The 13,250-nt window shown below is 40.4% G+C and overlaps 1 protein-coding gene across 9 annotated transcripts in view; it reads left to right on the top strand.

Annotated features, from left to right (window-relative positions):
* MADD (MAP kinase activating death domain) overlaps positions 1 to 13,250 on the top strand; it is a 69,388-nt gene that overhangs the window by 25,441 nt on the left and 30,697 nt on the right. For 3 of the 9 annotated variants that reach the window (XM_018907759.2, XM_050974811.1, XM_050974807.1), the window contains 10 exons: positions 242 to 398; positions 1,341 to 1,447; positions 2,286 to 2,479; positions 3,066 to 3,397; positions 4,051 to 4,190; positions 5,422 to 5,523; positions 7,954 to 8,056; positions 9,100 to 9,286; positions 9,457 to 9,607; positions 11,899 to 12,105. In XM_018907759.2, the coding sequence (XP_018763304.1) occupies positions 242 to 398; positions 1,341 to 1,447; positions 2,286 to 2,479; positions 3,066 to 3,397; positions 4,051 to 4,190; positions 5,422 to 5,523; positions 7,954 to 8,056; positions 9,100 to 9,286; positions 9,457 to 9,607; positions 11,899 to 12,105 (1,680 nt within the window). Of the gene's footprint in view, positions 1 to 241; positions 399 to 1,340; positions 1,448 to 2,285; positions 2,480 to 3,065; positions 3,398 to 4,050; positions 4,191 to 5,421; positions 5,524 to 7,438; positions 7,499 to 7,953; positions 8,057 to 9,099; positions 9,287 to 9,456; positions 9,608 to 11,898; positions 12,106 to 13,250 lie in introns of all 9 variants that reach the window. The other 6 variants (XM_050974813.1, XM_050974810.1, XM_050974812.1 and 3 more) reach the window with 4 other exon arrangements.

Here is a 13,250-nt window from a genome sequence, read left to right as displayed (position 1 = left end):
GTTCAAGGGATATTTTTCACTTTTTGTGCATGGCCTCATGTGTTTCTCCCAAGTTAGCCCTGCTATTGGCAAGTTGCTCCTCCAATTAATTTTTCATCTTTTTTGATTATGGGGAAGTCTTGCAGGCCTCTTAAAGACTGTCCCTTTGTGCAAGACTTAGTAGAGGGTAGTGTCACTGTAAATGAAGCCTTTGACACCATTAAATGAGTTTGATTAATGCTCTCCTTGGTTTTTTGTGCAGACATGTTTGACCCAGCCCTAATTGGTGACAAACCCAAGTGGTATGCTCATCAGTTGCAGCCCATCCACTATCGAGTCTATGACAGCAATTCACAGCTGGCTGAAGCCCTGAATGTCCCAGCAGAGAAGGAAACAGATTCTGATCCCACTGATGACAGGTTAGTGGGGAACATGCCTGTAGTCACATAAGAGTTATTTCAGATTGCTGGACCTCTCCTACTTGGCATTTGCAGCCTTTTCCTGTATTCTGCCAGGCTGTTGTTTCATTTCTTGACTGGGCAGAATACTGACACTGAAGTAAATTTTCTCACTGCTCCATTATCACAGCAAACCTCTTAACCCTTTGCTAGTGTATTCATTTGATGTGATACTCCATCCTCATTTTCCTGTTTTCTTTTGCTACCTGTATGCCACTTAACATTCCTTATTTCCTCACAGCCTAATTGTCTTTTCTTCCATGCTGTTCTTTCTCTCGTTATTTCTGTTGCAGTACTGCAAATACTCCCACCCATCCTACCACTCTTTTAAATCTCTGTTCCCTATCCATAGTTATACAAAGCTTGTGACCACCTTGTGTGTTTAGTAAAATGAAAGGAAACTTTATATAGTAGTTTTTGGCCATATTTCTTGGAGTATTGTGTCTAGTTTATTCCCTTTCATTCCTTCCTGGTTTGTGAGATCTTTCAGCCTTGGACTTGCACATATTTTGCATTCTACATAGCACCAGTGGTCCTAACAGAGTGGGATTTATCACTAGTGTAAAAACGAAATGCTTTTACTTGTGATTCCCAGTTCCCTTGAAGTTGTCCTAGATAAACACGCACATTTTGTGAATTAATACACTATCATCTAATCACTTATGTTTAGCCTCAGAGCTTTGCTAAGACATTTAAAATGTCTTCCCATAACTCCTCACATACCTGAAAGTTAGGTTTTTTGCTCTTACTTTTCATGAAGTTGGCCTGTGAAATTTGTTGATAGCTACTATAACATGAGATTTTTAGGAGGTCCATGAAAACAGTGCTGATTCACATCTTTAAAGCGTCAGAGGCTGCTGTTGTTTGATGCTGCCACTCATCTCTCTCTCTCGCCTGCTGCGGCAGTGGCAGTGACAGCGTCGACTACGACGATTCAAGTTCCTCCTACTCCTCCCTTGGTGACTTTGTCAGTGAGATGATGAAATGTGACATTAATGGTGATACCCCAAGTGAGTAACTTTTGCTTTTACTTTCACAAGGTCCATATAGGTTCCCTTTCCCCATTCATCTGAAGCACTTCAGGAAAAAGGCCTCCCCTAAATCCCTGAATCAGAACAAAGTATTGTCCCATTGCGGTCTTGCTCTGAGGTAAAAGTGTGTGGGTAGGCTGAGAAAGGACATTTCTCCTGCTTATAAACAACTTCCTCCAAACAACACTGTGAAGAGGAAGAACAGAAATAGATGCTGCTGAACAAAACTGGTTCACTAGATCTGGAAAGAACCTGCTGCTGCCAGTAAATACTGTGCAATATGGACAGCAGAGTTAGCTCTCTCCTGTCCCTGCATATTGGTTCTCAGTGCTAGCTTTAAAGTATTACTCCATCCTAGTGGGGACAGAAAATTGCATTCTCTGCACTTATATGGAAACTGCATAAATACTCTGTTTAATAAACTAAATCTAGAAGTTGCAAAACATTTCCCATGTCCCAAGGACAAGAGGTAATAATCATAAGCTGCAACAAAGAAACTCTACTTGGACGTAAGGAAAAGAACTTAATGATTATTGTACTTGAATACATTCCCAGGATCACTGTAGAATGTCAAGCCCTTAAAATTTTCAAAACTCAGTGGGACAAAGCCCTGAGCAACCTGCTTTAATTTTGAAGGTACTCCTGCTTTGAGGAGAGAATTGGAATGGATGACCTGCAAAAGCCCTTTACAACCTGAATTTTTATGCAAGTTGATTCTGTTGAAGTTCTCATCTTCTAGGAATATTTAGTTAGATGGGCAAAAGGCTGAGGAAGGCAATGTTGTTTAACGAATAATGATTGCAGATGTTGTTTGCAGATGTTGACCCCCTGACTCATGCAGCCCTTGGTGATGCTAGTGAAGTGGAATTTGATGATTTTCAAGAATATTCAGGGGATCCTGATGAACAGACCATGGACAGTGAGAACTCCCAGGAGAATAACCAGCCTCGTTCAAGTTCCAGTACTACAGCCAGTAGCAGCCCCAGCACTGTCATCCATGGAGTGAATCATGTGTGTACTGAGATGAGTTCAGCCTCAAGATCAGTGTATGAGGATATAAAAAATGGGAGAATGCACGTGGTTCTTTTTGAGAAGGGCAAAAGCTAATAGGACTGTGACACCATGCACAAATTTAATTGCATGCTCACCCTGGACTTTCTGAGCAAGGTGGAATTTGCTGGTATCCTCTTATGCTGGGATAGACCATTCCTGTACAAAAAGTTCCAGTGCATTGAAAAATGCAGCATCAGCAGAGAGAAATGGTCCAGGCTGAGACTGCAGGAATAGCTTCTACAGTCTGGAAAGGCCTGATATCTTTAGGGGAACAGGGAGTGGGGTGGGGAAACTCATGAACTTGTGGTCTTTTAAGCATAATGGGAACATGGTAATGGAAAGCCATTATCCTGAGCTAGCACTTAGTGGTCAGAGCTGTTTTAAAGGGAAGTAAGTCCCTAGAACAATGCACAAATACTGCAGTGTGTATGAAATCCTAGTTTAGAGACACAGATAGTGAGGATGTGGTGGGGGTCCTGTAGCAAGCAGCAAGGACTGTGCAGATTTCCCAGTTTGAAATAATTGTTCTTGTCCTGCCCTTCAGTTGTATGTAACGCAAATTAGCGAACAGATCAATGATTTGACTGGTCCACAGGAGGCAGCAGACTCAGCAGAAATAGAAGAGAAGTTGGCTGCTGGATTTTCAAACCATCTCTCTTCCTTGCCACTGCAACCAAGCTTTCCCAAGATAAGCTTGGATCGTCGTGAGAGTGACATCGCAGCTGGCAGCATGAGCTCCTCAGAAGGGGTGGTGAGGAAGCGAGAGTATGACAATCCATACTTTGAACCACAGTATGGTTTTCCTACAGAGGATGAAGATGATGAGCAGGAAGAGAGCTACACCCCAAGATTTAACCAGAATCTCAATGGAAGCAGGCAAGTCCTCCTTGTCTCTTGCCCTTCTGTACAGCACTTCTGGGGTTTCTGTCTGCTTCATTGAGTTTAGCATTCATGCACTCAAACGTCTTTGGCTACTGAGATTTGTTGTTGATCACTTTCATTTAATATTGAAGTGCTGTCAACCCTTCTGGTTTGAATAAAAGCATTTGCAAGGTCCCTCAGTTCCTTACTTTTATGTAAGCAGTAGAAGCTGTGTGAATTAACAGTTCTTTCTAGAACATTCTAGTATATCATGTACTGATTTCTGGAAACTGTTTCAGTAAATCTTTGTGCTTTGGGGGAAAGATACTGCAGTGATTGGTGGCAATGGGTTTTCTTGTTACTCCTTTCAAACCAGAACCCTTTCACCTGCAAGTCTGCCAATGCCCTTTTGTAGACAAGTTTTCAGCATTCCCTGAAAGGCTATAAAAGCCTGAATGTAAAGATGCTTCAGTTCTCTCTCTTTTTTTTTTTTTTTTTCCCTTTTCCTTGTTTGTTTGGGTGGTTTTCTTCCTTTTCCAGAGGGTGCAGGTAGTGTGGTGAAAAGTGGTAGGAGTGAGACCAACATCAGTCTCCCACAACTATATGATGTATTGATTTGGGGTGGGGAGGGGGAATGCTAATAACAGTTGTACTTAATTTCTTTAAAGGTCTCAGAAGTTGCTTCGGCCAAACAGTTTAAAACTGGCCAGTGATTCTGATGCAGATTCAGATTCCAGGGCCAGCTCCCCAAACTCTACTGTCTCCAACAACAGCAGTGAAGGTTTTGGGGGCATCATGTCTTTTGCAAGTATGTACAATGCATTAATTAAGCTAGTTTTATTTATTATATCAGAGTGTACAGAGAGATGGAATAGAGAGGTGGCTAGTCAAGGGAATGAGTTGGTTGTCAAATTGTTACCAGTTTTCCAGTAGTCATGGTGGATTACTGACAACTGCTGACAACTACTTCTTCATATATTCTTGAGTAATAAGGACTTTGTTTTTGTGGTTAGCCCCTTAAGTTGTATGGCACTTCTGTATGGCACAGATCAGAAATTCCTTCAGTTTCATTTAAACAAAGCATTGTGTAATTTTATGAAATTGAAAGAAAAATCTTACGGTAATATGCCTTCCATACTGCCATGTTTTGTGCTTAGGTGCAAAATTCAATTCCTTGACTGCCTACTTTCAATTATATTTCAATAAAAAAACCCACAGGTGTGGGACATGAATCTAGAATCTCTTAATGAGTGACAGAAGGCATGGCTACTTGAGTCTTGCGCTACAATAAAAAGCAGTGAAAGAAGTTTGTAGCACTGGGGAAAATATATGAAATATATTTTCTGGTAAGATGACTGTTACTAAAATAAGGCTACAAAAAACAAAGAACCAAAGAAAATTGAAATGATATGTTGACACTTTAAATTAATAACTTGAAGTGTTAATCAGCTCCTTTATTTAAATGTGATGCTTTCAGGCTGTCTACAGGCTTAAGCTGATGATGGTGCATAATTGTGTCCTTAAGATCTGCCTGTACCAGGAAGAATGTATCTTTTTTCCTAATAAATTAATAGCTTCTATTTCAAAGAATGGATCCATGGCAGATTTACAGTGTTTCACAAGACACAGTGCACAGTCCTCACTTCAGGGTTACATGTTTTGCAGATCTTCTGTCATCCTGTTTTCTCATGTGGCCCAGCAATTCATTTGCTCCCAAAACCAGGATTGAATTAGAAGGTAGACCTAAGGTGATGTGATCTAAGTGCAGGAAGACAGGAGGATTTTGCTGTTATATTTCAGCCTCAAAGATCCAATATCAATTATTGTAACAGGAATACTAACACTTATGTTTTTGTACTGTTTAGAATAATCTGATTACAGATGTGGTTGCAATGTAAATGAGGTCATGTTATGGTTGTGAGACTTTTGGGTAATAAAGAAGAACTTAATCATTAAGATCTGAAGTAAGATGGCAAATTACAGGATCTTTGGGTGTGCAGTGAGCAGTAGACATTAATTGTTTTTGTCTTCTGTCATAGGCAGCCTGTACAGAAACCACAGCACAAGTTTCAGTCTGTCCAACTTAGCCCTACCAACCAAAGTTGGGAGAGATAAGAATACTCCCTTTCCCAGCCTGAAAGGTAATAATTTTTCCCTTTGTCTTCTACAGCCTTTTCAGTTCTTTTGACTTGGCAGTCTGAGGTCCTACCCCTAACAGGAATCCTGGGAGTGATGCCTTTTGGTTGTTTGGGTAGTACCTGTGTTAAGGAGCAAGACAGTAAATTGTTATGATATTTCTTAGTCAGTTTTTTTCCCAACAACTGTTGGGATGGCAGTGTCCAGTCTAGGCTGAGTTAACAGATACAAAACAAAACCAACATTCATAGTATATTTTGTTTAGTTTTTTTTTTTAAGTACTTAGTGAAAGGAATGGGAACCAAGAGGTATGTCCTGTTTTTGTACTGCCACTACCTTCATGCTTAGCCTTAGGTGATTTATAAGAGTGATGATGCTGCATTTGTAAATGGGGGTAATGCTAACCTCCCATGGAGACTGCAGATTATGTGAGTTTCAAAAGTGTTTATCATCTTTCCAGATTGCTAAATAGAAAAGCAGATTACAACCGTGCTTTCAGTTCTATGACAGTCCCTAGCATATGTGCACAATCTTTTCAATCTTTTTTTTCAATCTTTCAATCTCCTCTTTGTCTGCAGTGTCATTAGATAACATGTCTGAAGGGCACTAGAGAAATGCCCCTCGCAGCATGGGTGTTAGACAGCCTGGTCATCCTTGTACCAAATGTAATATCACAGGGGTGACTGAGCTTGCACTGGTGTCGTAGTGTTGAGACATTTTCAGATGCTACACAGAGGAGAGGTTTTATTTTGCCTTTTGAGTTATTCTGTCTGATTAGAACTTACTGCTTTTGTTTTAATGTGTTGATTTTTTTTTCATTTATTTTTTCCTCCTCATCACTTTTATCGGTAAAGATTACTTTAATCTGGAATTGGGAAGGGATGTGGATGAAGGTTGGTATGATGTTTTGCTGACCTTTGACCTTGTAGAAACAAAGACCAAAAGGTGGATTTTGTGTTTCTGCTTTGGACTTTGTTTTTGAGACAAGTAATCATTCCCTGTGTGTAAAATGAGGAGTAACAGGACTGGTAGGGTGAAAACACTAGCAGAGACTCTGCACAGCTGTTTTTGACAACCTTTTACCAGTTGGTTATGTTTTTATGTCCAGTTGTACTGGATAAGAAACATGCTTCGTGTCAGGATTGTTTCCATGGGTAAACTTAATGACTGATTCCATGCATTGGAAGAAAACAGTGATGGGGTTTGCCATTCCTCATTCATGCTTTGTGCCTCATCTTCTGCACTTTGGTGTTCTTTTCTTGACTATTTTAATCCTGTAGGGCCTTTAATGTTACTGTGCAGATATGAGGATTGGATTTCCGTGGAGTAGCTCAGTCTGTTTTATGCATGTGCAAGTGTGTGTGAGAGAGTGTGTGTGTGTGTGTGTTCACTTACAAGTGCATGCTGGCTCACTGGGATTCCCACTGGGCACTTCAGTGGTTTCTAGATGTTTTTGTCGCTGTTGTAGAGATCCAAAGTTGCTGCATTAACTTGTTCTTGCCAAGCGTGTGTTTCTAACTGTAATGGGAAATGATGCTGGGACTCCATTTCATTGCTGCTGTTTGACCACTTTCCATCTTCCTTTTTAATTTTTATTTCATGTGCATCCATTGATATTTTTTCCTTGGTGATGCAGATGGTTTTTGTAGTGCCTTTCAAATACAATATGTGCAATAATGTCCTTGAAGATACAATACACTGGTTCCACGATGCCAAATTTCAAGTCAACCACTATCTCTTAAGATAAGTTAATCTGGCCCTTGTGGTCTTGGGCTTTCAAACATCCTTCCTGCTCTAGTGTCATTTGGGTTTTATTTTGAGGGAGGGCTGGGAAGAACCTGGTAGTTGGAGTCTTTTGATGCTGACAGTGGGGAGTGTAGATATTTCAGTACACTACTAATTGTATATTTTGTGTCCCAGTATTTGGGTTAAATACTATAATGGAGATTATTACTGAAGCTGGCCCAGTAAGCAATGAAGGTGGGTTCCCTACAGCATGAGCTGTGCATGATGTAACAATTTCCAGCATTCCCTGTGCCTGACTTCGGGCTACCTTTCTCGCTGGGTAACCAGTACCACATGATCTATACTAGTCACCCTCAATGCATTATGCTTTTACATATAGTGACTAATTTGAAGATGGTTCTTGTTGTGGAACTGCATGCAGAGCAGCCAGACTTTTCCTGCCTCTCACCTCCTGCTCCCATTACCATCTCTTTTTCTCTCTGCATTACTCCCATTACTGTTTTCTGCCGATGTGTGATGCTAGAATATGATATATGCTGCTGCTTTTTTGGAGTTTCCATTTTGTTTGAAGTCTGTTACCTGTAATTCAAATAGGTGTTTTAGCCAACTTTAGTGTTGCTTGTTACTGTCCTGGATCAGTTTGTTTTCTTCCCCCCTTTTCCTCTCCTTCTATTTTGTCTCCTCTTTAGGAAATAGACGGGCCCTTGTTGATCAGAAGTCTTCAGTCATAAAACACAGCCCAACAGTGAAAAGAGAATCGCCATCACCTCAGGGACGATCTAGCAATTCCAGGTAACATTTTTTTCCTGCTTTTCAAGTATATAGTGTATTAGAGTGGCCTCATACCTGTCCAATGTTTTCTCAGAAGTCCAGCTGTTGAAAACTAAATAGTACTTTTCTGTTGCCCTAGACCTGGACAAGTTATTGTCTAACAAGATTTGGTATGGATGTCTTACAGTTAATAGTGCACATGCTTATTTTTCTGTGCTCTAAAATGTATCCTTCTGTCTGAGATCCAAGATGTTCCAGGTTTCTACTTTAACTCAGTAGTGATTCTTTGTAATTGAGTGTTCTGAACAAGGTGATCTAGCCTATTGGAATTTTAATGCACCATGCGGGGGGATCAGCTGAGTCCAGTGAAGAAGTTTGATTCCATAAATTCATGTAAAGTGCTTTTGTCAACCTTTGGAAGGGATTCAGAATGGTGCAAGTAAACATTGCCTGACCTGTGCCTGTGCTTTCTCCTCCCTTTCTTATGTAGCAGTCATGGGTAGAGTGAATTTATTTTGACCTGCTGGGTTTGGGGAACAAGTAAGAGCAATAACTGCAGTTCAGACTGGGGAATGCAGTAGGTTGCACAGGAGTTTCCTTCTTACTTTTCCCTCTGTGGCAAAAGAAACTGAGCAAACATGTGCCACACAAAACGTGTGCCAAGGCTGCTGCAGTAATGCATTAGTAGTGCTGCACTTCCTCTTTTAAAGAAAGCCTGCAGCTCAGATGTGGGAGCTGTGGAAGAAGGTTGAGGCATAAAGGATTCCTTTGAATTCTGAGGGGTGCTGTGCAAGTGAAGGGTAGAGCGGTACCTAGAGGAGCTGGAGAAAAGCCTGATTATGCTTTTTATAGGAAATAAAGGACGAAATAAAGTATTTGATACTACACCTATGGAACAGAGCTTGACCTGTGTACAGTTACATTAGCAGCAGACAGCGCTACATGTCAATACTGTCGATAGGGGAGGTACTTCTGTGTCTGCCCTGGCCATAGCTCTCTTCCTATGTAAGGCAAAGTAAGCAGAGGTTAACTAACTTTTGCCTGCTTTCTCTTAAATGCATCAGTGAGAACCAGCAGTTCCTGAAGGAGGTGGTACACAATGTTCTTGATGGGCAAGGCGTTGGCTGGCTGAACATGAAGAGAGTCCGACGCCTGCTGGAGAGTGAGCAGCTCCGTGTCTTTGTGCTGAGCAAGCTGAATCGCACCATCCAGTCCGAGGAGGACGCTCGACAGGACGTCATACAGGACGTGGTCAGTGCTGCACTCAGCAGGGTCCTCGCTCTGGCTGTCTGCTGAGGCTCTATTCACAGGAAGTTTTTGTCAGTTGTGAAAAGCTGGTTATGATTATGGCAGTTTGAGAATTTTATGTTCTTGACTTTCTCACATCTGAAACAGCAGCACTAATGGGGCTTTCATTGCAGGAGATCAGCCGCAAGGTTTATAAAGGCATGCTGGACCTGCTGAAGTGCACTGTGTTGAGCCTGGAGCAGTCATATGCAAATGCTGGCCTGGGAGGCATGGCCAGTGTTTTTGGCCTGCTAGAGATAGCACATACTCACTACTATAATAAAGGTAAGAAAAGTGTTCATGAACCAAACAAGATTGGGAAGGTAGCTGGTTTTCTACCTTTTGATATTTCAGGGCTTTTTCGACGTTTCCAAATGGTGAGAATTGTACCATTGTTACTGAAGCCTTATAAAGCTTGAAGCTGTTTTGTGTTTCTTACACACATGTTACTGGACCAAAGCAAAATAATAATACTGATAATGACTGAAAATAATTGAAAATGGAAACAGTACAGTAAGATGCAAAACCTGGCACTTCTACAGCTGAAGTGGAAAGTCTGGGAATGGGGATCTCTAGCTGAAACTGTCCCAGCCACAGTCTTGGAAAGATTTTGCAGGCAACCTCAGCAGGGAGGGAGATGCTTGTAATGTGGAACCATACGTGACTTAGGTCTCACCAACCACATTGCACTACACAATTATTCTCATACAACTAAATACTCTTAGAGAAGAAAGTCTGAAAGCATTTCTTTATTTTTCAGCTGTTTAAGAAACTGATTCTTAATGCTAATCAAGAAAATGCATCTAAGGAAGAAAGCAAAAGATGACAAAAAGATAAATCTCTGCTTAGTATATGACTTTTCTGCAATCTCAAATGATGAAAAGTTACTGATTTCATTGTAGCAGAGGAGTAGCATCTACTAAACCCTTTATGGTTGGTGTCCTGGGTCTTGTATCAGGGATTTTTTTAATGAGTTGGCTTAGATACACCCCATGTTCCTTTCCAGTCATTGTTGGAATGCTGAGGAAGGTAAGGAAGGCTGTGCTAGTGGAACAGTCCTGCATGTGGAGAATGGGCTGATGTTGGTAATTACAAGCTTTTAGTCTGACACTGATTTCTAAGAAAAATTGGAGTGGCTGATGTAAAACTAAGTAGTTTTAGAGTGAAGACCAAATAGCATGATTTGATGGTAAGTAGAGTTTTCCCAGTAAAACTAATTGTGGTCATGACAGACAAAATTTGGTGCAAACTTTTAAAGACTCTTCTCAACTTACTTTTCTCATTATTGCATAACATCTTAATTTGTAGTCAAGTTTTAGCTATTTAGTATGTTTACTTGTTTTCAATTAGTTGAAATTAGTATTTATTTCTAGAAATGTTTTACAGAGATTAGTCCTTATGTTGATATATTTAACACATAGGAATAGACTAGTAATCCTATAGGACATGATAGATATAGCTTATTGTCTAGAGTAAGCTAAGTCTTTATAAAGCATGGTTGTGATGAAGTTTTTATAATGTGGTCAAACTAAGGACTTGTTTTTAGGAGCAAGGATAGTTGGCAATAATACTAGCATTGGGAGGTTATTATCCTTGAAAGCAATCTTCTGCTGCTGTATGTGAACTTCCCACTATTTACTGTGTCTGTAAAAACTGGGAAGGGGGGCACTGTGTATATGTGAATGCACATTTGGAATGCAGCTACTCTATCTTGATGTATCAGTAACAAGACCCACAGCTGAGGTAGTGATCCCACTTCTGGTATTCCCATCTTGCAAAGTTGAGGAGGTTTCTGAAAGATCTGCAAGGAATTGGGGGAACACTTTAGCTCTGAAGGAAGGAAGTGTTCAGTCTGTTGAGTTTTAGGTGTTGGTTCTCTTCAATTACTATTTAAATCCAGTGAAAAAGGTATCACAAGATCTAGTGGTATGGCAGATTTAGGTAATAGGAAATGAAGTTTTGATTATTAGATTCATCAGGTATTGAAGTAGTTTGTGCAGGAATCTCTTTATGGAAAACCTGGTTTTAATTATTCTTTTCTGAAGGTTTTGCTGTAGTTCAAACTGTGGGGTTTGATACAGAGAAATAATCCAAACTGCCTTTAGGGACATATGGTTATAGGAAGTCTCAGAGATTGATGGAAGAGCTATAGCTGACTGGTATTTTGGGGGATTTTTTTTTCCCTAACTGAGGTTTCATTTAGTGTTAGCCATGAAAATGATTGCATTTGTCATTTTTGCACTGGGAGTGGAACTTACTTATTTTCTACAAATTGTATTCTTGGCAGTTTATGCAGAGTTGTTTAATTTGTCACAGTTTGGCAGAGGAGATGCTGCAGTTACTGTGTCAGAGAACATTCCTAGGTTTCAGATATACAGAAATGAGATACTTGACTATCACCAAGCCATGTTGGCCTATGGGAAGAAATGTGGCACTGAGCTGTTTCAGTGCCAGGCTTAATGATTTAGGTGAGACCATCTGTCTCATCTTTCTTCTGCTCTCATTTTCTTTTTCCTTAGGTCTCTTTCTATTTATTTATTTATTTATTTTCTTAACACTGTTCTTTTAATTTAAAGAACCAGAAAAGAGAAAACGAAGTCCTACAGATGGATCTGTCACTCCAGTTGGCAAGGATCCTGCATCATCCCCAAGAGTGGAGCCAAAACCTGCAATGCAGCTGCCGGTACCTCAGCTAATGCCAAAGCCACCGAGCCCTGCAGGCAAAGGGCCAAGGGAGTTTGACACAAGAAGTCTAAAGGAAGAAAATTTTATTGCTTCCATTGGTGTGTATTGAGGTGCATGTGTAGTGCAGGGGGGATTTCTGGTTTGGCATTAGGTTCTATTTGCATTCTCTCCATTTTAACACACTGCATTGCTACTGTAACATGCTTCATTTACACCTTGGATCACAAGGAACAATCATATGTGTTTTCACCCTACTCTTGGATAAACTATCCACTGCAATTTTCTCTCAGAAGCTGTCTAATCTTAATTGTTTCTATATTTCATTACACCTTGAACAGCCTTATTTTTGGTTCTGTGATTGCTGTTTTCAAGCAACAGGAAATGGCCAAAGAGGAACAGGGACAGCAGGACTTCAGAAAAGGCAGCTGTGGAAGGGAAACATGAAACAAAGGTTTTCTGTCATTGCTGGCTACCTATGAATTATGTAGATTGTATCCTGATGTAGTGGGATCCAAAATCTGCTGTTTGTTAACAACAAAATTTCCAAAAAGATTTTAGTTATAGTGCTACAGTTTCAGTGAGCAGGACTGATGGATTTTCCTTCTGTGCAATAGCAAATAGAATGTGTGTTCTTGTAAACAGCATCTGCTAGGCTAGTCACTGGAGATTTTCCTGTCTTACTCTTAGATGGCCTAGCTTTTCCCTATGTCATGGGAAAAAGTTTGAAATAGGGATTTCAGGACTGTTATTTAAAAAGGGCTTTACAGACTTTTTTGGTGGAGGAGAAAGAAAAAAATTACTTTGGTTGGATCCTCTGGGCTGTGGGTTGTAAACATGAGAAGTACCATCAGCATATGAGAAAATTTTTTTCAACTGCAAAAATATGTCATGTTAAATTATAGACATTGCTCCTTGCAGCCTGTTTAAAATAACATTTTCATGGAATCACTGTGTGAAAGATTATTCATCTGAAAGTGTGGTGCTGTGAGGATTTGTATGTAGTTTGTGGCATAAGACAAGGGAATGTGTGTGTTGAGCAGCCAAGTGCCGGGAGTACAGACATGCATTCTTATACACACACAATAACTGCAGGTTGGGTGCTGTTGAGTCCTGAACTGATACTGAACCCCTCTGACTTGACTGGCTTTCTGTTTAAAGAGGTAATCTCTGGAGGCAATTGCTCAGAAACTAGTCTTGCACTCTATTTGAAAAGCTGTCAGGAAGCTGAAAGAGTTGCAGATTC

Source organism: Serinus canaria, chromosome 5, assembly GCF_022539315.1.
Source record: "Serinus canaria isolate serCan28SL12 chromosome 5, serCan2020, whole genome shotgun sequence".
NCBI lineage: Eukaryota > Metazoa > Chordata > Aves > Passeriformes > Fringillidae > Serinus > Serinus canaria.
Note: the sequence above shows the minus strand (reverse complement) of the source record. Positions and strands in the feature narration are given on the sequence as shown.